The 24,145-nt window shown below is 45.4% G+C and overlaps 1 protein-coding gene across 1 annotated transcript in view; it reads right to left on the bottom strand.

Annotated features, from left to right (window-relative positions):
* Window positions 1-24,145, bottom strand: part of TCERG1 (transcription elongation regulator 1) — an 800,085-nt gene that overhangs the window by 18,349 nt on the left and 757,591 nt on the right. The window contains exon 20 of the mRNA XM_078653039.1: window positions 19,182-19,282. Coding sequence (XP_078509165.1) covers window positions 19,182-19,282 — 101 coding nt within the window. The remainder of the gene's footprint in view (window positions 1-19,181; window positions 19,283-24,145) is intronic.

Raw genomic sequence — 24,145 nt, forward strand, 5'->3', positions numbered from 1 at the left:
GCCGCAGACGCCTACCGGCGCCCAATAGTACTGCTGACGAAAAAACTCTCTCTCTCTTGCTCACAGACACGCCGCTGACGAAGGGAGCAGTCTCGAAACGAGTTTGGCGTTTTAGGTTCAAGAAGACTTCGGATGAGACCCTGTGTGCAAGCTGCCATTAAAACTTAGTTGGAGCAATTTGTACTTCGTGTGGCTTTCTTCAAAAGGAGTTCCTGTGTTGTTGGATGTATTACGGCCATCCCGGTCGTGAGGAACAGCCCACCGCAGCTGCGGGTCCCTGCTGAAACTAACCAGTTCCAGCATTGAGGGACGAAGGATTTGCGCTCTGCAGGGGAGAGCAAGTGACGCTTTCAAGGACGGCTTCAAAGCGTAACAGGAGCCCGCCCGAAAATCTATCTCTACCCACTTGGGATGGACTTTGCTTATTTTGATTTGGAAGCATACCCACTGGGGATTATGAAGTACCGCACTACGAATCCCAGGAGGCCGCAGTGGTGGCCACGCCCATGTTAGGGCAGGAACAGTAATTTAAATGAGTGCGCGAACATTATGCTTCCATCTCTTGCTCACAGACACGCCGCTGACGAAGGGAGCGGTCTCGAAACGCGTTTGGCGTTTTATGTTTGAGAAGACTTCGGATGAGACCCTGTGTGCAAGCTGCCATTAAAACTTAGTTGGAGCAATTTGTACTTCGTGTGGCTTTCTTCAAAAGGGGTTCCTGTGTTGTTGGATGTATTACGGCCATCCCGGTCGTGAGGAACAGCCCACCGCAGCTGCGGGTCCCTGCTGAAACTAACCAGTTCCAGCCTTGAGGGACGAAGGATCTTGCGCTCTGCAGGGGAGAGCAAGTGACGCTTTTGATGACAGCTACAAAGCGTAACAGGAGCCCGCCCGAAAATCTCTCTCTACCCACTTGGGATGGGCTCTGCTTATTTTGATTTGGAAGCATACCCACTGGGGATTATGAAGTACCGCACTACGAATCCCAGGAGGCCGCAGTGGTGGCCACGCCCATGTTAGGGCAGGAACAGTAATTTAAATGAGTGCGCGAACATTATGCTTCCATCTCTTGCTCACAGACACGCCGCTGACAAAGGGAGCAGTCCCGAAACGCGTTTGGCGTTTTATTTTTTTAGAAGACTTCGGATGAGACCCTGTGTGCAAGCTGCTATTAAAACTTAGTTGGAGCAATTTGTACTTCGTGTGGCTTTCTTCAAAAGGGGTTCATGTATGTATGTATATATATATATATATATATATATATATATATATATATATATATATATATATATATATATGTATGTATGTATGTATGTATGTATGTATGTATGTATGTATGTATGTATGTATGTATGTATGTATGTATGTATGTATGTATGTATGTATGTATGTATGTATGTATGTATGTATGTATGTATGTATGTATGTATGTATGTATGTATGTATGTATGTATATATATATATATATATATATATATATATATATATATATATATATATATATATATATATATATATATATATATATATATTCACTGAAAAAACCATAGGTTTCACACCAGTTATAGTTAGCTGGAAGTTTTACTCGCATAAAACCATTGAAATTCCCACGTTATAGTTAGTTGGACTCACTATAACTTGCGCGTGCAATGCACTGCTGATGACGTCACATATTACATCACTCATGACCTGGTCAGTGACATCACTCATGGCATCATTGATGACACCATCCAGTGAATGTGTGTCTTTCTGAAAAATGAATATTAGTGAGTAATGTTTAAATATTTAAATATATGTATTATTGTTTCACTTTCTGTATAAGTGTCTGCATGGGTTGGTGAGTAGGTACATGTGTATGCATATGGGTTATTAGATGTTTTTCTTGGTATCAGTATGAGTGTTTGTATGGTTTAGTGGGGGTATTACTTAGCACATAGATGCATGAATGACTGACTCTCTTTGTATGTGTTTTGAACACCGCATATGTGCAGGACTGTATGGGTGGATGAGTGTGTATATGTGTGTGTTAGTGAGTGAATGACTGTCTCACTAGTGTCTTTATCAGTAACTACATATGTTTTAATGTAGTATATGTGAATATTGATGTATATAAGTGAGTATATGTGAGAGTGAGGGATTGTAAGAGTTCCTGTTTAAATTAGTATGTGTTTCAATAAGTGATTGTTTAAGAGAGTAAGTATGTGTAAGTTTCCTTAAAAGTAAAGTGGTAGTGTGTGTATAACTGTATATGCAAATAAATGGATGTTTAATAGTTTATTTGCATGTGTGAGTATGTGTGACAGTATCTTTTGGATGACTGTCGGTATCACTACATATGATGAGTGAGTATATGTATGAGTGACTACATAGAACTGTTGATGAATGAGTGGATGTGTATATAGATGGTGGAATTACTGAATTGGTTGTTGTAACTGGTATGGGTATCTCCATTTTTTGGAAAATTTTAGTTTCTATTTTTGAATGTGTTTCAAGGGTTTCATTATAGTGAAAGGAGGTTTGTCACTCTGTCACAAGGATGGTGTCATCAGTGATGTCATGAGTGATGTCACTGACCATGTCATGAGTGATGTAATATGTGACGTCATCAGCAGTGCATTGCACGCGCAAGTTATAGTGAGTCCAACTAACTATAACGTGGGAATTTCAATGGTTTTATGCGAGTAAAACTTCCAGCTAACTATAACTGGTGTGAAACCTATGGTTTTTTCAGTGAATTTAATAGGTTTTTTAAATGCTAATTCCTAACTATAACTGGTGTGAAACCTATGTTTTTTTCAGTGAATTTCATAGGTTTTTTAATAGCAAATCTCTATAGGTATGAAATGTGATATTGAATTGAATTTTATATTCTATAATTATGTAATAGTTAAAAAAAAAATGTTTTGTCCGTAGCGCTCCCGGGGCGCGTACCGGTGCGCTCACCGGTAAGCGCAATGTTACGGCGCGCCCCCGGGGCGCGTACCGGTGAGCGTCCCGTTAGCGCTATTGCCGCAAACGAAAACAACATCGTAACGTATCGCGTAGCCGCGTCTGCGTGATACGCACGGCGTAAGCGCACCCGGAAGCACCCACGCGCATACGAACGCGCTACGTAAGCGCCCCGGGGCGTGCAGCGTAAGCGCGTCGGGTCATGTGACCTGAAAATAACACTTTTCATTGGTTGCTAACATTTTTTTTTATAAAGAATGAAATCCCCACCCATTTCCTTCACCTCTTCTTTCACTTTTGTGACTGAAAGACCTGCCTGTTTTGCTGTCGGTTCTTTGTTGGATATCTTGGATTATCATGGCTGCCAGACCATCCAGCAGTGAAGATGACTCCAATAAATTCATCGATGAAGAGCCTCCTCAGCCAAAATACAAAGAACATTTCATCTGGAATTTTTTTCCATACCTGATCACCAGAAGAAGGTAAATGCTCCAAAAGTGGAGTGCAGGATCTGTCACACAGTCCTGTCACGGGGTAACCCCAATAAAAAATATTCTTTGGGAACTCCACAATGATTCGCCATGTGGAGAGAAGGCACCCCCAGAATTTTGCCCGGGAAAGTGTCAGGGCTCTGGCACAAAAGGTTCCCAGTGATGGGGCCTCTACATCAACCGGAGGACGAACACAATGGGTGAGGGGGAGATCACAAGAGCAGGTTCCGAACATTCAGCCTGCATTTAACAAAGGCGCCCTTAAATGCAGATACTGTGATCAGCTACTTTCCTGTGGGGGGCAAAGTGTTCTGCTCATGGTTTGAGCATTGGAGAACCATCACTGCCGTTACCAGCCCTAATTTTTTTTTTTTTGCTCCTTTTGAGCAGTTTCCATTCCCTGTTTTTGTTGTAGTTCTAAAAAAAGAAAAAAGAAAAAAAAAGTTCTTTTCAGAACTACCTCCAATTCTCATCAAAGAGCTATATTCTTAAAAAAATGAAAAAGAGTAAGTTAAGTGGAGTGCATTGATAAATGAAAGGAAAATGAGTAAGAAAGAACAGAAAAGTATGAGAGGAGAAAGGAAGTGAAGTAGGGGGACTGAAAGAAGGTGAGTGTTGGGAACGAAAGTAAGGAGAAGGAGAGTGAACATGGGGAATGTGGTTATTCAAACAAAATATAGAAAAGGAACGGGGTGTGGAAGGGTAAGAAAAGATGCATTGCTGGAGTTGCATCATTTTTGTGACACTCTCCAGCAATGCATCACTTTTGCGCTTACAGATACGTCTGAAATACTGACGTATCTAAAAGTACTTGCGACATAATACGTCATATATTTAATATGACACATGAGTAGAAGACTGAAGGCCTCATTTATGAGGCCATACGTCACTTTTACGCCACCGGTGCGTCACTTTTTGTGACGCACCAGTGCTGTTAAAAATGCACCTTATTCAGTCATATTTACAAAGTGACGCATCTAGGTAGATGCGTCACTTTGTAAACCCCTGCGCCACATTATACCTACGTCAGGTGTAATGTATGCAAAAGGGACGTATTGACACAAGAAAGGGTCGTAGAGGTGATGCAGTGAATGAACTGGGTTTTCCCCATGCTACGCTCCCCGGTACGCTCCCCGGTGCGCGTACCAGGCGCTCCCCCCGCGAAAATGGAAACATTTTTTTTTTTGCCCCGCGGAGCCTTTTATGGCTCCCACATCAAACCTAGGGGGTCAGGGGGGGTCTACCCTGCCCCCTTTTGGTCATTTGCCCCTTTGTTTTTTGCCACCTCTTGTGTCTCGATCCTACCGAGACACAAGATGGCGGCTGCTCCGGACTGTTTGGAATGTTTACAGACACCCGAGAGCCAATCAGCTTTCCGCTCGCGAACTCGCGTGACGTGCCCGGTACGCGTACCGGGGCGCGCCTATAGATATATATATATTTTTTAACCTAAATTACTCAAAATCCACTGGAGCACATATATTGAGACATAGCAAAGGCACATCGGGCTACCAGTCCCTACAATTTTGCCAAGTTTGGTGGAAATCCATTCAGCCGTTCGAGCTAAAAGTGAGTTCGACCGCCCTATGGAAATTAACATGGGGAAAACACGTTTTGGGACCCCCCTTTTATCTCGGCCCCCGATTGACGAACCCCCCCCAAACTTTCAGGGAAGGAGCGGAGAGCCGCGAGGCAAAGTTGAGGAAAAATTCAGGCAGATTCCTCAACCGGCGCCAAAGTTATTCCCAATAGAATGTTGCGATTTCCCTATGTAAAACAATCCTAACTATAACTACCTACTGGCGAGGGAGGGAGGGAGGGAGGGAGGGAGGGAGGGATGGAGGGAGGGAGGGATGGATGGATGGATATATATATATATATATATATATATATATATATATATATATATTTAAAGTGCAATCAACACATGAAATTAGACATGTGACCTACTAGTGCATAACGAGAAAACATTTTAGGTCTTCCTTCCTTTTTGATGACAGAATGTTATGGCTGTAGAAATCCAATGTGCTATACCTTGCTTGGAAAGTAGGAAAACATTTCTTGGAGCAATATATGCTAATGTACTTAATCTGATTTACGAAATTACTTTGTTCTGTGCTGGTACAATTTTAAACATCTTGACATGTAAAGAACGCAATGGCCTTTCTGCTATATCTTTTAGATTTTGAGAGAATGTCTTCAAGAGAACCGGCTCATTTAAACAAAATTCTGATGGAACCTGCTGAGTGAATTTCAAATTGTTTTTTAGAATTACTCAATCATTCATGAACTGCCGAAATGCGTATTCAATGGTGAATGCTTGTATTTCGTTACCTCGCCCTGCTGACGTAAATGCTAATAAAAATGCCATTTTCCAAGAAAGAAATTTTAGTTTTGCTTTGTTAATAGGTTCAAACGGGATTTTCATCAACTGCCGGAGAACTGTATTCAACTGCCAAAGAGTAGGATGATTAATTGGAGGTTTAAACTCGAAAAAGTCCTTTGAGAAACTCTTTAATAAGCCTGTTGGATTATAGTGATAGTGCCCCAGAAGATCTTCTGAAACGGAATATAGCAGCTAAATGTACTTTAACAGAAGCATAAGCAAGACCCATTTGAGGTAGATGCAACAGAAGGGAGTACCTCTTCTGGTGTAGATGTTATGGGATGTATCTTTGATTTTGGACACCAGAAACAAAAATGCTTTCATCTGAATTCATAAGTTTTGTTTGTACTATCTACTCTGCCTAGAATTTCTTTACAATTGTTTAAATGTGCAAACTCATTGTGTTCAGGAGCCAAGCTTACAAGTGAAAAGATTTTGGATTTGAATGAAGTACCTTGGCTCGGATCATCAGTAGATGAGGAATCCGTTGTAGTTTGATGTGACATTTCTCCGACAGTAATAGCTCTGTGAACCCTTATAAAGCAATTTTGAAGCTAGGAGAATTATTCACTATGGTTCCCTCATCATTTTGCTGAGAAGACTTAGCAGTAAAGGTATTGGGGAACAAAAGTGTAGGCAAAAATTCATGATCATGCTATGGAAAACACATTCTCCCATGAGTCTGGTTGTGGCTGCCAGCTTATGTAAAACCGGCATCTCTGATTTTGAGGAGTGGCAAACCGGTTTAGATTGTGATTTGCCTCATTGGACAACATTTTTTGTCAACTATCTTTTGGTTGATTTACCATTTGTGGCAGTTGTACTCATTTTGCTTGATGTGTCCGATAGAACATGGTGCCTTCTAGGCACATGTTCTGTGTTTAGTTTTTTTGATGCGGTGTCAAGCATTCCAATATTTTTGGGGTCTCCTGAAAAGTTGCTAAAGACTTGCTGACGGCCTCTTTGTTGATGTAATGCATAGATGTGGTACTGTCCATGCATACAAGCATTGCGATCCTTTTATTCTTGGAAAGAAGGCCTGCAAACTTCAAGCTACGTTTTTGAGTTCCATTCAGGCTTAGTTGATGTGACTAATTTGCATTGATTTCCAAATCTTGTAAATGAGCTCTCCACCCTTCCAGAGAAGCATCACAAAATGCAGGATCTGAAGCATGAAAGTCAAACCTGTCACCTTAGATCTACCATTGAAGTGCTGTTCTCAGCTCTGGAGTGATTTGAATTATATTCTCAAAAGATCCTGGAGTCTGGATCCATTACTTGTCTAGTTCTTATTGAAATTGTTGCTTTCAAAAAGTAGTAGAATGGGACTAAAAAACGGCACGATTAAATCATTCCTAATAGGGATTTGAATACACGAACTGAAACAGATTCTCTGTAATGTATTTACTTGGCTCACCTTCTGCATGTTTTGTATACCTTGTATTTTACAGTATCTAGGGTAGCACTCAGGAACGTTCTTTTTCTGGATGGTCAACGGACTGATTTTTGTGGATTCAGAGTACAGCCTAATTTGTTGAAAGCCTTTAGACAAGCTCTGGTTGATTTATTTGCCATCTGGTGAGAAGGCCCTTTTATTAAACATTCATCTATGTTAGACTTGGTGTCCTTTTTGTCTTAGGAATTCAGTTACTGGGGCAAGGCATTATGTACAAATACTGGGAACTGGTTTTAGTCCAAATGGAAGAACTTTGAACTGATAATGGCTGCCGTCCACTACGAATCATAAGAACGTGTTAGTGTTTTGGATGAATTGGAATATGGAAGTAGGCATCCTGGACATCTAATGTCATGTAATCGCCATGATTGAGTAGTTGAAGGATGAGTCTTGAATCCTAACCAAGCACAACGATTGCTTCCTTAAATATTTGTTTAGCTTTTGTAAATCAAGAATGGGTCTCCTTTCCCCTGACTTTTTTCTTATCAAGAAGAAACTGGAGTACAAACCCGTTTCTTTCTGATTGCAAGGGACTCTTTCTATGGCTCCTTCGCTGCCCATTGTTTGAATTTCCTATTTCAAAAGATGGAGATATTTTTCAAGATGGAGTTGGGGCAGTTTTTTTTATAAAATCCTATGAATGACCATAGGTAATCAGGTCTAATACCTAAAAGGTCTGTTGCTACTGATCCCAATTTTGGTAGGTAATTTTAAATTTGTCACGAGAAATGTAGAGGAGAACGATTTTGTAACCAGCGCCTTCACCCAGTCACGGTCTTCTTCCTCAATATTTACCCAGCAGGCCTCGTTGACCTTCCGCCCTTCTACTCTTTTGAACCTTTTTAAAGATTTTGAAGAATGCTTTAAGCATTTTGGAGCCATAATAACAATCTCACTTCTCTGTCTTTTTAAGTTTTTGAGGAAAACGTACAATATATTTTACAGTCTTAACTTGTGAGATGGGTATAAACAGTATATGCAGTCTTTATGCTGATCTTCTGAAAGTAGTCTCTTCTTCTCACATGTGCCACAAGTTCTGAAAAGTCCTTTTGTACCATGAATCTTTTCTGGATTCACATGCTGTGCATTATTCCAGCATCTAGTGGCTGGGTCTTGAACTTTCCAACTTCTTTCTTGTTCTTTAGTCCTTTCTTTATTTCTAGTTGTGTGTGGCGGTAGCATCGACAGATCTGCACATTTGGTGCTTCCTGTTAAGTTCTATCTCCAACTCTGGAAGCTCCCACCTTTTGACGCCATCTTCAGATTATTTTTTTCCCGCCATTGGGTCTGGAAGCTTACTGAAGGAGCTCGAACATAAAGAAAAGTTTTGGAAAGAAATTCCAGAAAAACACTGAAAACCCATTCGGACCCATCATCGATTAAGAGGTAAAAGAGAAGTGTTTGGAGTAAGGAGAAGAGTTTGGGCAGACTTTTAGAGAATGCCCATTCAAGGGTCTCCCTGAAGATCCTAAATGGAGAAGACACCCTTCCAGTTTTGCGACAACTGCCACCAAAAGTTCTTCCAGAAGGACAGGTACCAAGTCTGCAGCCCCTGTTTTCCTGTTGAGCACAGAAGCAAGGACTGCAACGTCTGCTCAGTCTTCAGGTTGAAAACAATAAGGGTGAGGGAGACATCGAGGCTGGCCACATCACAGCATGCACGCCCAGCAGGCAAAGCAATCCTTAAGGGACCTGGGCCTCTCTAGCAAAGAGGGGGATAATGTCGCCAAAGATGCAGAAGGAGAAATGTCAGACGCTGAAGGGTAGGGAAGATAGTTGACGTCGAAGGTCCGGTGACGAACAAAACAAAGGCGTTTTTTTCTTTTAGCAATGTCTGACCTTGAAAGCAGTTAGATTTCTCCATCAGTTGGTAAGCTGCTGATTGTACAGATTGTACCGTTCGTTATTAGTTATACAAGATATAGATAAACTGAGCAGAGCTCAGGGGAGACTCTTCACGTGATGTGAAGTAGAAAATTTGAAGGAAGGAAGCCTCGGAGGGGCGTGTTCTAGAAGATGCTACAGCCTGACTGGCTGTTTGGTTCTCTTTAACCGATGTGGTTAAGTTACTAAAGTAAATGTTCTCTAGCCTTTTTAGATGATAATGTGCTCCATTTACCACACACCTCAGGTTCTGGTGAGGTGACTGATTAATCTATGAGGATTTGGAAATCGGCATCATTGAGGTAGAGTGCTGCCATTTAGTCCACCCCACTACCAGAGAAAGTTATAATCTCAGCCTGCCCTTGACAGGTGATGATTGGGAGTGGAATGAGGTCTTATCTTAAAATGGGAAAGAATGGTAGCAGAGAGCACTTTGGTCCAATATTGGTTACAAGTCTTGCCCTTTTCTGGGTTAGAAAAGTACAGACAGTGCACACCTTGGCAGAGTTTGCCATGGTCCTTGTTGATTTTTGAGTGTATGAAGTAGATTATTTGAAGGAGCTGTGTGCACATCTCAAGAAAACTGTGGGTGATGGTGGATAACGCCCACCAAACTGAGGATCTCCTTCCAGATATAAACTCAACCTTCCCCTGAAAGGTGTTGGTTGGAAGTGAGGAAGAGGCCAATAACTGGTGACAGACTTGCTTCTGCTTTGTGCAACTCAAGCTCTGAAGCAGCCATTGAGAAAAACATCATAGCAAGTATTGAGTTTGCATGGTTTGGCAGACCTTGTTGAAAGGGCTGCCATTGCTTGACCTGGCTTTTTTCATAGGGGACTGGTCTGTTTTTCAGAAACCTGTTTGCAGCTTATTTTGATGGCGGACACCAGTGGCTTTAACTGTGAATATGTCTTATTTTTATCCAGCATCTCATTTATCTAAGGTCTGACGATGTCCATTTAAAGGCAAACATACGAGATTATGCTAAACCTCCAGACAGAATCCTGAAATCCTCAACCAAGCAAGGTGACACAGCAGGATACTTGTGTATCCTCTTGTAGGCATGAAGGCCTTCTCCTCTATGTTCAAGATACAACCTCTGCCACTGCACTGGACAGAAATTCTGGAGTGTTGGTGTGGTGTGTCTGCATAACGTGCCGACCTCCAGTTGTATCATTGGCAAATAGGTTTCTTGTACCGAAAGCCTCAGCAAGGTGAGCAGCTTTCGCAGTAGTGACTCTTCAAAGCATATTAAATATATGAAAATCCAACAAGAGGAACTGGCTATAGTAGGAGCAGACACTTTTTAATGGGCTATTTCCCAAATGCTGCTCTCAAAAGAGCCACTCGTATACGACTTGGAATCAGATTCGTCAAATAATCAGAGTTTCAGATAAGTAGGTGCTCAAGTTCTTCTCAAAGTTATTGGCAAGTAATTGTTTTTGCCGTCATCTGGCATCACATATTTAATTCTATGCACAATGATAACAGGGCAGACAAAAGCATGTTAAAAATTTATAGCAAAATAAAAACAATCTGAGGTCAAACTGTGTCACTGAGCATTAACGGTTTCAGCGGAGGTGTGATAATTCCCCTCGAAATTAAAACCTTTCTTTGAAGAAAAACAACTTGCAACACTGAGCCAATCACAAGATGACAGGTATGTACACAGCATGGAATATACAGTAGCACATTCTGCAAGTTTGCAATGCAGTAGTCTAATCTGCTTATTAAGCATTATCCTCACATGGAGTGGCACATTTTCCTAGGAGGAACAAGTGAACCTCAGAAAGAGGGGCAGAAAAGGGGATCCACAGCCTTTGCTGCGCACCATGCCACAAATGTGTTCCATCTAAATGCGTATACCGTCTTAGTGGAGGGACCCCTGGCTGCCAAGATAACATTACAGACTTCGGGAGGCAGGTCAAATGACGTCAAATGCCATTGCTCAAGCTCCATGCAAGGAGGTGGAGGCTGGACAGGTTCGGGTGGAGGACCGTACCCTGCAGCTGCGGCAGAAGATTTATTTATTTATTTATTTTTAGAGTCTTCTATAGCGCGAACAAGACCCAGTGTAGGGTATCAGAGCGCTTTACAGTAGGGCTTCATCAGTCATTAATGTTTCACACTTCAGATTAGCATATAAACATATATACATACAATAATACAGTTGACGGGACACGGTTACAGTATCGGATCATCATATAGCATGACCCAGTGTGGTGTAGCAGTGCTCTTTAAAATAGTGTTTCATCTGTCAAAGTTTTACGCTTCAATTTCGCATATGGACATATATACATTCAGTAATAAAAATTGGGCAGTTTATAGATAGCCGGCCTCCAATATAGTCTTTATGAAAGAAATTTGCTCATATAGTACGATTTTGCTTCCTTTTTGAAGGTTGCAGTGGATGTAATTCTTCTGATGTTTGGTGGGAGTGCATTCCAAATTCTCAGTGCTGCTCCTGAGAATGCTCGGTCATAAGTCTTTTTCTTGCGGAAGCGAGCCGGTTTCAAAAGAAAGTCTGATTTGCTCCTAGAAGGTGGGTTACCTCCGGACGGCGTAAGTTTCTGGGCCAGGTAACCTGGAGTTTTGTGGTGTATTGCATTATGAGTGATGCATGCCAATTTGAATTGAATTCTCGCATCAAAAGGTAGCCAGTTTAGCATTTTCAAGTGAGGGGAGATGTGGTCGAATTTTTGGGATCCCGCTATCAGTCTAGTGGCTGCATTAAGACAAGCTTTCAATGGGGCAGTTGAGATCTTGGGGAGCCCAGCCAGGGTAGTGCTCTGAAGATCCTCCCGAAGAGGCAGTCTGATCCGAGGATCGATGGCCATGAGTAGCAGCTCGGGAAACCAGACTCTTCATGCCCAATCCGGAGCCACAAGAATGGCTTGGGCCCGGTCACGCTTGATCTTCTTCAGCACTCTGGGCAGAAGTGGTATAAGCGGAAAGGCTCATAGAAGACCGCAACTCCACTTGCGGCAAAACGCGTGGCCTAGCGAGTGCTGCCTTGAAAAGTCCAACGTGCAGAATTGCTGACATTGTGTGTTCTCTTCGGTGGCGAATAGATCGAACCAAGGCTCTCCCCACTGTTGAAAGAGACCTTGTACCACCTCCGAGTGAAGACACCATTCGTGATGCATCATGCACCTGCGGCTGAGTTCGTCCACCCTGGCGTTCAGGGAACCTGCCAGGTGTTGAACCAACAGGGATATGCCCTGATGTTCCAGCCATGTCCAGAGGCGGAGGGCCTCTTGACATAGGGTCCACGACCCCATCCTGCCTTGTTTGTTGCAGTACGACATGACGGTGGTGTTGTCCGTGAACACTGCCAGTACTCTTTCCCGGACAGATGGAAGGAATGCTTTGAGAGCAAGACGAATTGCCCGAAGCTCCAGAAGGTTGATGTGCAACCGGACTCTGCCGGAGACCACAGGCCTCTGATCTCCGCCTCCCATGTGGCTGCCCCATCCCAGAAGTGATGCATCTGTCACCACTGTGAACTCTGGTTGGGGAAGGGAGAGGGATTTGCAGTCGACCCAATCCTCGTTCGTTAGCCACCAATGCAATTGGTGTGCAGGGCCCTCCGAGATCTGGACGCAATCAGACAGGTTCCCCTGATGTTGTGCCCACTGGAATTTCAGGTCTCAATGCAGAGCCCGCATATGCCATCTGGAATGGTCCACCAGCAGGATGCAGGAGGCCATCAGGCCCAGCAGCCGGAGGGTCATCCTGACAAACCCGGGATAGAGGTTGAAAGCTCGTAATCATAGCCCGAATATCCCAGACTCACTGTTCAAGAGGACAAACCCGAAACTGCGTCATGTACAAAACTGCTCCGAAGAAGAGGAGCTTCTGAGTGAGAGCCAGTTGTGACTTCGGCATGTTGATAGAGAACCCCAGGAAATGCAGAAGGTCTGCCATAGTCTGGAAGTGCGAGACGACAGCCTGGGGCGAGTCCACCTTCAACAGCCAGTCGTCGAGATAGGGGAAGAATGGAACCAATGACTTTTGTGAACAACCGAGGGGCGCTGGTAAGGCCAAAGGGGAGTATGGTTTACTGTAAGTGCTCGTGGCCTACCATGAACAGTAGGTAACGCCGGTGGGCCGGCAGGACGGGGATGCAAAAATAAGCGTCCTGCAAGTCCAACGCCACCATCCAGTCTCAAGGGTCGAGAGCAGACAAGACCTGAGCTAGCGTCAACATTTTGAATTTCTCCTTCTGGAGGAAGCGGTTGATGTCCCTGAGATCCAAGATAAGACACATGCCCCTCTCCTTCATGGGCACCAGAAAGTAGTGGGAATAGCAAGCACAACCTACTTCTGGGACAGTAACTTGCTTGATGGCTCCTTGGCCAAGAGAGCCATAACTTTCTTTTGGAGAAGGGCCAGATGATCCTGTGACATGCGATGGTACTGAGGTGGCATGGATGGAGGGGTAGTCTCGAAGGGGAGGGAGTAGTCCCTTCGTACTATTTGCAAAACCCACCTGTCCGACGTGATGGTGCGCCAGTGGGGGAGGTGATGGCAAATCCTGCCGCCCACTGGTGATTGATGGGCCTGAAAGGTCAGACTAGGAGGGTTTGGAGGCTGCGGAAGAGGGGGCTGTAGTGGACTGACCCGCCCGCTGGCTCCCAGAATCATGGCGGTGGTTCCCACGTCCCCGGCCAGGGAAGGGCTGAATAGCTTGTGCTGGCCTATGGCTCTGGGAGGGACGTGGCTGGACACCCGTTCTGTAGCCACCAACGGGTCAAAAACCAGACTGCGCAGGGTGGGTGGTGGAGAGGCCCAAGGACCTGGCTGTAGCCAGAGAGTACTTAAAGCGCTTCAGCGCATTGTCTGCCTTGTCGCCAATTTGGCAACGGCCATCAAAGGCCATGTCCATAAGAGTGGATTGGACATCCACTGAAAAACCAGTTGACCTCAACCAGGCTTAGTGTCAAAGGGCTAACAACGTGGAAATCGTCCTGCCTAGTGAGTCGGCAGTATCCAGCCCACAGCGGGTGGTAAACTTAGCTGCATCTCTCTCTTCGGCAACTGCACGGGAGAGTACGGCCCGGGCCTCCTTCGGGCACTGAGGCAGGACTTGTGCCATCGTATCCCACATGGAGTGGGAATAACGGCCCAACAGACATGCAGTGTTAACCAACCGCAGTCCCACGCTGGATGAAGTAAACATCGTCCCAAGATGGTCCAGCCTTTTGGATTCCCGATCAGGTGGTGCATTGGGGAAAAAGCCCTTGGAAGCTTGGACCACTAAGCTCTCAGGGGTGGGGTGTTGGGAGAGGAAAGATGGGTCGACCGGAGCCGGGCGGCGGAGTCTGGCAATCGTCCTATCCACAGGAGCTCCTGTGTAGGGCCTGGGCCAGGTGCCCAAAAGGATGTCAGTGAGGGCTTCATTAAATCGGTAGCAGGGAGCTCCGAAGAGCTCTTCGCCGGTTGAAGCACCTCGTTCAGAAGGTTAGTCCTGACTGCCACCGTAGGTAGCTCGAAGTGGAGAGCTGCGTCAGCCCTAAGTAACACCACAACATAAGACGCTCCCTCCTCAGTAGCCGCAGTAGGAGGAGACAACATGCCAAGGTCTGGTGAGGTATCCAGACCACTGTCTCCCCTAAGTTACTCTATTCAGTCGGTTCATAGCCTAACTGGCCAGCTAGAGGGTCTTCAGACCCCTCCCAGTCCTCCTCTCCCTCTTCTGGCTGCCAATCTGGGCTGAAAGAGCCAGGATAGAATAAGGGCACAAAAGTACCAGTTGGCGCCGGTCGGTCCCGCTCCGCATCTACATCGAGGTGGAGGCCGGGGTCGACGTCAGCTGGGGACACAGCCGACGCTGGCTGCGGACGTGGTTCCGGTGGAATCAGCGCTGGGGGAGGTGTCACAAGGTCAACCGACCCGGATCCAGGGCTCAATCCAAGGGGACCCTGCAGCGCCTGGGCCGAAGCCACCGGTATCGAAGACCCAGGGCCCCCAGCCGAGTCAGCGGGGCCCAAAGGCGCGCCGGCAGAGTCGGGCTGCCCAAAGATGGAAAGCATCGCTTCGTAAACTTGACAAAGCTGGGCTGGGGTAGCTCCAGGTCCTGGAAAGGCCAGAGTCGACCCTTCAGGCTCTGCACGCGGAGCCACGGGAGGGGCACCACCCGCATTCCTCATCGTGTCAGCCGACAGACGGGGAGAAGTCAAAGACTTCTTGTGCTTCGACTTACGTGACCAGAGTGCAAAGACTAGGAAGATGAGTGATGATGGTGGCTCAGCGACCGGTCCCTCGACCTCCCCTGCGAATGGGACCTCGAACAGCGCGGAGCCAACTGCCAGGCCTCTAGGAGCTTTCAGGACATCTCCCACAAAGACTTCAGATTCATGGTCAGGCAGTCGGAGCACGACTTGGGGTTGTGGTCGCGCTCCAGACAGAACAGACACACGTGGTGTGGATCCGTCACCGACATCAGTCGGGTACAGGAACCACAAGCCTTGAAACCAGGCAACCTTGACATGCACCAGTAGTTGAAGACTCGAAAACTGTCAACAAAAGTCGGCAAAAAGTCAGTCAAAAAGCGACTGGAGGTACTGCTCTCTACGGATCTGCGCTGGTTGGCGCGGAAAAAGAAAGAACTGACGTCAGCGCACGAGAGCGCGTCTTAGTAGCTACAGCGATGTCATCCCGGCGACCACGACGAACGCGGAGCCGACTGACACCACCTATCGACGCGCAGGGGTACTGCTGACGAAAAACTTTCCGGCTCCAGTCTGACGTCTGGGGCTAATTCTAAGGTAAGGAATCTAGAACGGTTTCTTTCAGATACACATGGCAGTGTAGGATACAAAACTGCTGAGGTAAAGAGCCAGTAAGGCCATGCACACATTAAAGGGCAAGTTACTTACCTTTGGTAACGCCATATCTGATAGCGACAATCTAGCCACAGATTCCTTAACATAGAATATCCCAGGCGTTAGGCTGGATCCGAAGACTTTTGCTCAAGCTGTTCCCTTGCGCGCTAATAGGCGCCGTCGGCGTCCTTGGAAAAGGTGGCGTCTGCATCACCTATATAGGTGCAACTTTGGAGTGTTGACGTCAGTTACTTTTCATGAGTTTCCACATCAGGTGCCCTTAGCCATGAAGTGCACTGACATTGGTGTGCTTAAAACAACTAGGGCCCTGAAAGGGATCAATCCTGACTCTAAAAACATGTTCGCAGTGCGGGGATGATGCGTGGGTTTGTAAGGAATCTGCAGCTAGATTATGTCTCTACCAGATAAGGCATTACCAAAGGTAAGTAACTTGTCCATTTGATCGAGCCATCTAGCTGCAGATTCCTTACCTAAGAATAGATACCCAAGCAATACCATTCCCGGAGGACGTACTGCAGACAAATTTAGACCAGGAAGTCCTGCAGGAGAGAGCAGCCAAAAAGGACATCCTGCAGACTTGACTGTCCAGGCAGTAGTGCTTAGTGAATGTGTGCATTGACGCCCACGTTGCAGCCTGACAAATGTCAAGGAGTGGAACACAATGTTGCAACGCTGTGGTCGCAGCCTTCGCTCTGGTGGAATTAACTCTTAAGCCGTCAGGAGGCTGTCTCTTGGCAACAGCATAGCAATTGTGCTATCACGAGGAAGTCTTCTGCACCACATGACCTTTCTTTGATCCAACGTATCCCCACGAAGAGTTGGTCAACCACCAGAACTCTTTATTGTGGTCAAGGAAGAACAGCAACTCTCTTTATGGGTCAAGATGGTGTAGTCGGTCCCCCTTTTTAGAGGGGTGCGTAGGAGCATAGAAAGTGGGCAAGGTGACTTACCGAAAGTGATAACACCATTCCACCTGGGTCAGAGAGAGGCACTAGTCCGAGGCACCAACTTATCAGGGAAGATGGCGAGGTAAGGAGGCTTGGACGCAGAGCCTGCAATTCACTCTCCCTCCTGGCGGAAGTTATTGCCACTAAAAAGGCTGTTTTGAGGGAAAACAGCCGGAGCAGGCAGTTGTGCAGAGGTTCGAATGGAGCGCATATCAGGAAGGTGAGAACCAAATTAAGGTCCCACTGAGGCATGATGAATGGGGCAGGTGGGAACATATGTACAAACCCCTTAAGAAATCCATTCAAAATAGGAGATTTAAATAGAGGGTTGGTCTGGCAGTCTCAAGAAGGCAGACAAGGCTGAAAAGGTACCATTTACGCATGCCCAGAGCAGAGCCCTGCTGGCAAGGGCCAAAACTAAGAGAGTATCATATGAGAAAGGGATGCAGAAAGAGGGTCAATAGACCTTTTTGTGCAATATTTTACAAATTTGACAAAAGACTTGGTAGAGGGCCGCCTGGCCGCCAAAATCACATCACAGACTTCTGCTCAATCTCCAAGCAAGAAGGCGTAGAGTTGAAGATTTGGGTGGAGGACTCTTCTCTGCTGCTGCAACAGAAGATCCTACTTGTCTGATGCGAACTTTTGCCAGTGGTGGAGGTGATGGCTGATCCTGTCACCAACCGGCCGCCCATGATATTAAACAGCCGGACTAGGAAGGTTTAGAGGCTTCAGGAGGAAGAGTGGACTGACTGGACCTCTGGCTGCCTGACCCACAGGGGGATGAAAGGAGCCGCGCCCACGGCCCCACACGGGTTGCTGAACTTGCGTAATGTTGTGAGTGGGGTATTGCTGGCCCCACTGAAAGCCACGAAAGGGGTGAAAAGCAGACAGGCAGTGTAGAGACTTTGCCAAACTACGCAGATGTGCTTGCCAATTGGTCCCTTCTGCCTATGGCAGATCATCAGTTTCAAGGCAGAATTTGCCTTAAGGAATCTTATCCACTTAAAGGAATGTGTTGAGATATGGTCACAAATTAGTGAATGACAATGGAAGGCTCTCGGGTAGAAGGCACAAAACTGACAGAGGGATAACAATACATCCTTGAAGAATGGCCAGCAGAGAGTTGTCCTCAAGATAAATGGATATTAAAAGTGAGTAACAAATAAAAGGAGCTCAGTAAAACCATGAAATAAAGAAGGCCTCAAAAGGTAAAATATAGGAATGTTAAACTGGCCAGAGACACATTTTCAAATGCAAAGGCACCACAGGGTGATACAAGGTTCTCAAAAATGGGCACAATGGTGCAACCTGAGGCAAGAGCATCACTTTTTAACCTTTTCGACGCTCATGACGAGCTGAGCTCGTCATGAGCCACGGCGCTCATGACGTGCTCAGCTCATCATGGCCCGTGGAACGCTCAGGTGCGGGGAGAATTCCCCCGCTGTGCTGAGCGTTCCACGGGAGCCAAAGCACCTGTGACGAGCTCAGCTCGTCATGAGCACCGGAGCGCTGTAGCTCATGACGAGCTGAGCTCGTCATTAGCATGGGGGCGCCCCCTCCCCCCCCTCCCCCCCAAGCACAGCGGGGGAATAACCCCCGCAGCGAAGGGGTTAATACATGTTATACATACCCATGTACTAAAAACAGTCATGTATCAGGGAACATGTTTCTATAGTAATTACAAGTTTCTAACATGAAAGTATGTAAAGTACTAATATTTTGTTAGGTCCAGAATTCTAACCAACCAGTTATACAAACAAGAGAACAACTGTAGTGTATTTAAGACCAAAACGCAAACTGATAGAAGAAAAGTCCATACCTAAAACGTTTTCTTTCACAGAGCACATTTCATTGCTTGTTTCAGTTTCTATTCAGCATGAGCCAGATATAGCGGCATCCCAGAGCTGTGCACTGGACGCTTAACAATACATTTGGCTTGCAAACAGACTCTGATGCAGGATTTAAATTTTATGTACAATTTGAGTTAAACAAATGTGGAAGCTAATCACTTTATTAAAAGTGAAAGTTGTAACACCTGGATCCTTTGTTATATAATGATAAATGACAAAAGGGATATTTTCTACTTTTTAAAAATACAAATATCAGAGAAAAACATGTTCCTTCCTTCTATGGATGTTAGAACACACTAGATACAGAAAGCAGTGCATTTGATCACACTTGTAAATGCTTAATTATTGGAAAAAAAGGTGTACATACCGGTAAGTTATAAATTTGGTCTCTTTCAGAAGTGTCCTAAAATCAGCCTTTGCAGTAATATATTTATCTCTGATATATTCCTCAAATTCTCTTTGCCTTTTCTGGAGGGAGAGAAAATAAATACATGTAATAAATTATGTATTTCTTTCAATCTGTTTATTTGTAGGTTTCTTGAGGTAAGCACAAAATAATAAAATAACTTCTTTAACTTGTAATGATAGGTAAAACTATAAGGCATATTTAGGAAAACAGTGAGGGATCGATTGGTTTTGATGATGGGTAAAACAAAACCAACACCCTTCCTTAAAAATGCAATCCGTTGTCTCCAGTCTCACATTTACAGTAAGTCACTCGATTGCGTGATGCCAGTGTCTGGCAGACCGAACTGACTGGATAAAGCGCTTACTCCTGTTCATAGTACTTACTGTCCCAAAAACGTGTATATAAATGTATTAGACAAACCAAAAAAAGCTCATTGTTAGAAATGGGGATCTAGTTGGTAGTGGTATGCACCAGGTCCAAGTAGGGACCATTTCTTATAGTCAGGATAAGGAAGTTACACACCTAGATAACCCCTGCTCAGCCCCTTGGTAGCGTGGCATGAACAGACCAGCTTCTCAGAAGCAATGTGTAAAGTATTTCCACAAAACACACATAGTAACAGTGAGAACACTACAAATGGACACCACACCAGTTTAGAAAAATAAAGTATCTTTATCTAAACCAAAAAAGACCAAAAAGACAAAAATCCAACATGCACAACTCAAAATATGACTTAAAAGGTTTCAAGCAATTCTGTCCACAGAAATCTATGGATTTGTGATTTTTACACAAAGTACATTAAATGTGTCAAAATCTACAAGGCAAAATATCTGCAGTAGAGGGAAGCGTCCAAAAACAGTGATGCGTCAGATCCGGAGTCCTTGGGGAGGTGATGTGTCAGTGCTGCTGCACACAGAAGAAGTGATGCGTTGAATCCGAACTATAAGGGGAAATCATGCATTGATTTCCCAGGCAATTTTAGTCTGCGGGTGTTGCGTTGGAAAAACGAGCCGCACAAGTGCAATGCATGAGAAAATTCAGGCGCTATGGGTGCTTTGTGGATTTCCGTAGCTGCTGACCAGTGATGTGTTGATTCTTTTAGCTGCATAACGGGGAATGCGCTGGAGTCGGCGTGGAGCGGTTTTCCTAGCAGGTGCTGTGTCGATTTAGTCGGCTGCACAGGGCTGTGCATCCAGAATTTCTTGTTTTGCGTAAGGAAATTTAGCCACAAGAACAGCGAAGCATCGATTTTGCAGATTTCTTCAGTTCTTCACAGCTTTCAGTAGCAGGAATAACCTTAAGGGGCCCAGAAGTGGAATAGGCACCCCCAGGCAGGTCAGAACGCCCAGCGGAGAAGTTCAAGAAGGCTGCAGGTGAGGTATTTGTGCCTATGAGACTTCAGAACAGGAGGCAAGTGCACACAAGCCCTTGGAGATTCATCAAGCAGGTTTCACATCAAAGTCCGATTTTTGTCCTCTCCCCTTGGTAGAAGCAGCAACTACAGGCCAACCCAGCAAAGCAAACACAGCAAATGGGCAGCCTCCTCCTCACAGCTCTTTGGCTCTTCTTGGCAGAGGCTCCTCTTGACTCCAGAATTAATCTAAAGTTCTGGGGTATTCGGTATAATACTTATACCCATGTTTTCCCTTTGAAGTCTTTGTTCAGAAAGTCTCTCTAGCTCAGTAAAACCAGTCCTGTCCTCCCTAGTCCAGTTTAACTACAAGATGTGTAGATAGCATTGTGCAGAGAAGCCACAGCCTATTCAGGTGTTAGTGACAACTCCTCCCACCACTCTAGCCCAGGATGGCCCATCAGCATATGGCACACCTCCGCTCCCTTTATAGGAGTGTCTGGGGCTAATGCAGAAACAGCCCCCGTCTGTCTGCTTGTGGATTCACTGTTTGGTTTTAGACTGAGGCACACAGGATGGTTAACAGGAAAATGCCCACTTTCTAAAAGTGGCATTTTCAAACAATTTAAAAACCACCTTTACAAAAAGATGTGCTATTACATTCTGAGTTGAGAGCCTAAACTTAGAATCTGTAGCTGCTCCCAGTTGAAAGTTAAACTTGTAAAATGTTACACGGCAGCTCCATTGATAGCCAATGGGAGAGCTAGTCCTTGCAATAGTGAAAAACGCAATACACAGTATTTAAAAATCAGGACATGTAAAACACACCAGTACACGTCCTACCTTTAACATACACTGCAACCCGCCCATGGGGGTACATTAGGCCTACCTTAGCAGTGACTTACATGTAAGAAACGGGAAGGTTAGGGCCTGGCAAGTGGGTGCATTTGTCAGGGCGACATGACCATTAAAAACTGCGTGCACAGACACTGCAGTGGCAGGTCTGAGACATTTGAAAGGCAAATGGGGTGGGTGGCACAATCAGTACTGCATGCCCACTAGTAGCATTCGATTTACAGGCCCTAGTCACCCAGTGCACTTTACTCTGGGCTTATCAGTATTGCAAAAGTGCCCAGAGTACCTAAACCAGCAAAAACTAAATCCAGCACACAGTCAAAAATACAGGAGATAGATGCAAAAAATCAGGGGAAACCTAGCCACGGATGCCAGGTCTAACACCCATCAATTTAGAAACTTTATTTAGCATAATTTTATTTACATTATTAATATTTACAGTTGGAAGTGCTTAACCATTCTGCCTATTAAAAGTAGAAAATAAGGAAAATGTTACCCTGTAAGTGCCTATTGAGGCATGTCGTGATGTAGATTCACATGCTGAGTAAACTCCTGCCATTTAGTGTTGGGCCCAGATGTGTGCAAGTCCTTTTTCTTTGAAGAAGTCTTTCGAAGCACGAGGTATAGTGACTCCTCTTGCTGGTAATGCACATTGTCATCGTCTCCATGGTTAGATTGTTTTACGCATGGAGTGAAGTGAAGCGAATACATATACAGAGAAATATCCATGTGAAAGTGAAAAATAGACAGTAAAGGATGCTGCAACGGCCACAGGTATCTGGGAAGGAGGGTGGGCTCATGTTAATCTACAGAAGTACATGTCACGAACAGATGTTAACAGGCTAACATTTTCTGTTCGAGGCATGTGTGGCGGTAGATACACATGCTGTGCATAGACTGAAAAAGAGTACCCCACTCTCCCCCAAAAGGCAGTGGTTGGCCTTTGGGTGTTGTAGTAGACTGAAAAAGTGTAGAGCACTGCCTGACTAACATTAGCTTGTTGGTGGGCTAAGACATCCTAACAGTAATGTTTTTTGAAGGTGTGTGGTGTGGCCCAAATAACTGCTTTGCAAAGGTCAGCTATTGGGATGTTCCCCAGGAAGGCCATAGAAGATCCTTTCTTCATAGTGGCATGAGCTCTAGGCGTGGGCACAGTACTGTTAACTTTAGCATAGCATGTCTGGATGCATTTAACTATTCATCTGGCAATGCCTGACTTGGATAGAGCCTCCTCTTAATGAGGTTTGGAGAAAGCAACTAAGGGTTATCGTGCCTTCCTAAATGGTTTAGTTCTGTCAACTTATTACATGAGGGCTCATTTTACATCCAAAGTATGGAGAGCCAGTTTCACAACTAAATCAGGCTGTGGTAAAGACAGGAAGTTCAATGGACTGCTGTAGAAAAGTGCCCCGTTTATACATGGTCACCCTCACTTTTTGCCTGGTATTTGATGCAATTTTGACAGAAGTGCACTGGGTTCCTGCTATATAGGTCCCTAGTGCAATATCTCTTTCGCTAAAAATGTGAAACTGTTCCTGCGACTGGCAACATCTTTAGCACCCCCTTAACATCTCTAGTAAATACACCCCTGGCATATAGGGCAGGGAGACTACAGATGGTCCCCTAAGGGTTGCAACATGTATTGTGCCACCCTAAGGGACACCTCATCAGGCACAAGCAAACTGCCATTGCAGGCTGAGTGACATGGTGCAGAGAAAGTTAAGAAACAACATGGCACAGCTCCCATGTGTGATGCCTACAGATACTGCATGTAATATAAGTAAATCACTCCTACAGCAGGTCTTACAGCCCCTAAGGCAGGATGCCTAAAGCACAAGTTACTTACCTTCGGTAACGATATATCTGTAAGAAACAGTAGTTAGTATTAGATTCCTTACCTTAGAATATCCCCAGGCGTCAGACTGGATCCGGAAATTTTGCGTAGCAGTACCGTTGCGCGTCGGTAGGCGTCGTCTGCGGCTCCGCGTCCGTCGTCGGCGCCGGGATGACGTCGCCGGAGTACTTGGATACCGCGTCCGTAGTCAGCATCGTGGGCGCCGTGATGACGTCGGAGTACTTAGACGCCGCCTCCGCGTGCTGACGTCAGTTCTTATACACAGCTTTTCCACGCCAGAAACGCAGAGCCATGATAAAAACCAACACTGGTGCCATGAAACTAGCGCCCTGAAAGGGGATGACCGTAATCCTAGATATCGGTTTGCAGAACGGGGAGGATGGGTGGGGCGGTAAGGAATCGAATACTAACTACTGTTTCTTACAGATATATCGTTACCGAAGGTAAGTAACTTGTACATCTGAAAGAAACAGGTTAGTATTAGATTCCTTACCTTAGAATAGATACCTCAGCAATACCAACCCCGGTGGTGGGTCTGCAAACCAATAATCACACCAGAAAGTCCTGGAGGACGGAACGGCCAAAGAAGCCATCCCTCCGGACTTGGCTGTCCAGGCAGTAGAGTCTTGCAAACGTGTGCAGCGAGGCCCACGTAGCTGCCTGACATATGTCCTGCAAGGGGACTCCCCGGCCCAGGGCAGTAGTAGCTGCCGTGGCCCGAGTGGAATGGGCCCTCAGCCCAACAGGAAGCTCCTTCTTAGCCAAAGAGTAGCATGCCTTGATGCACAACACAACCCGCCGAGAGATGGTCTGTTTGTGCACCGCCCGACCCTTGTTAGCGCCCGCGTAACCAACAAAGAG

This window comes from Lissotriton helveticus, chromosome 7 (genome assembly GCF_964261635.1).
Source record: "Lissotriton helveticus chromosome 7, aLisHel1.1, whole genome shotgun sequence".
Lineage (NCBI taxonomy): Eukaryota > Metazoa > Chordata > Amphibia > Caudata > Salamandridae > Lissotriton > Lissotriton helveticus.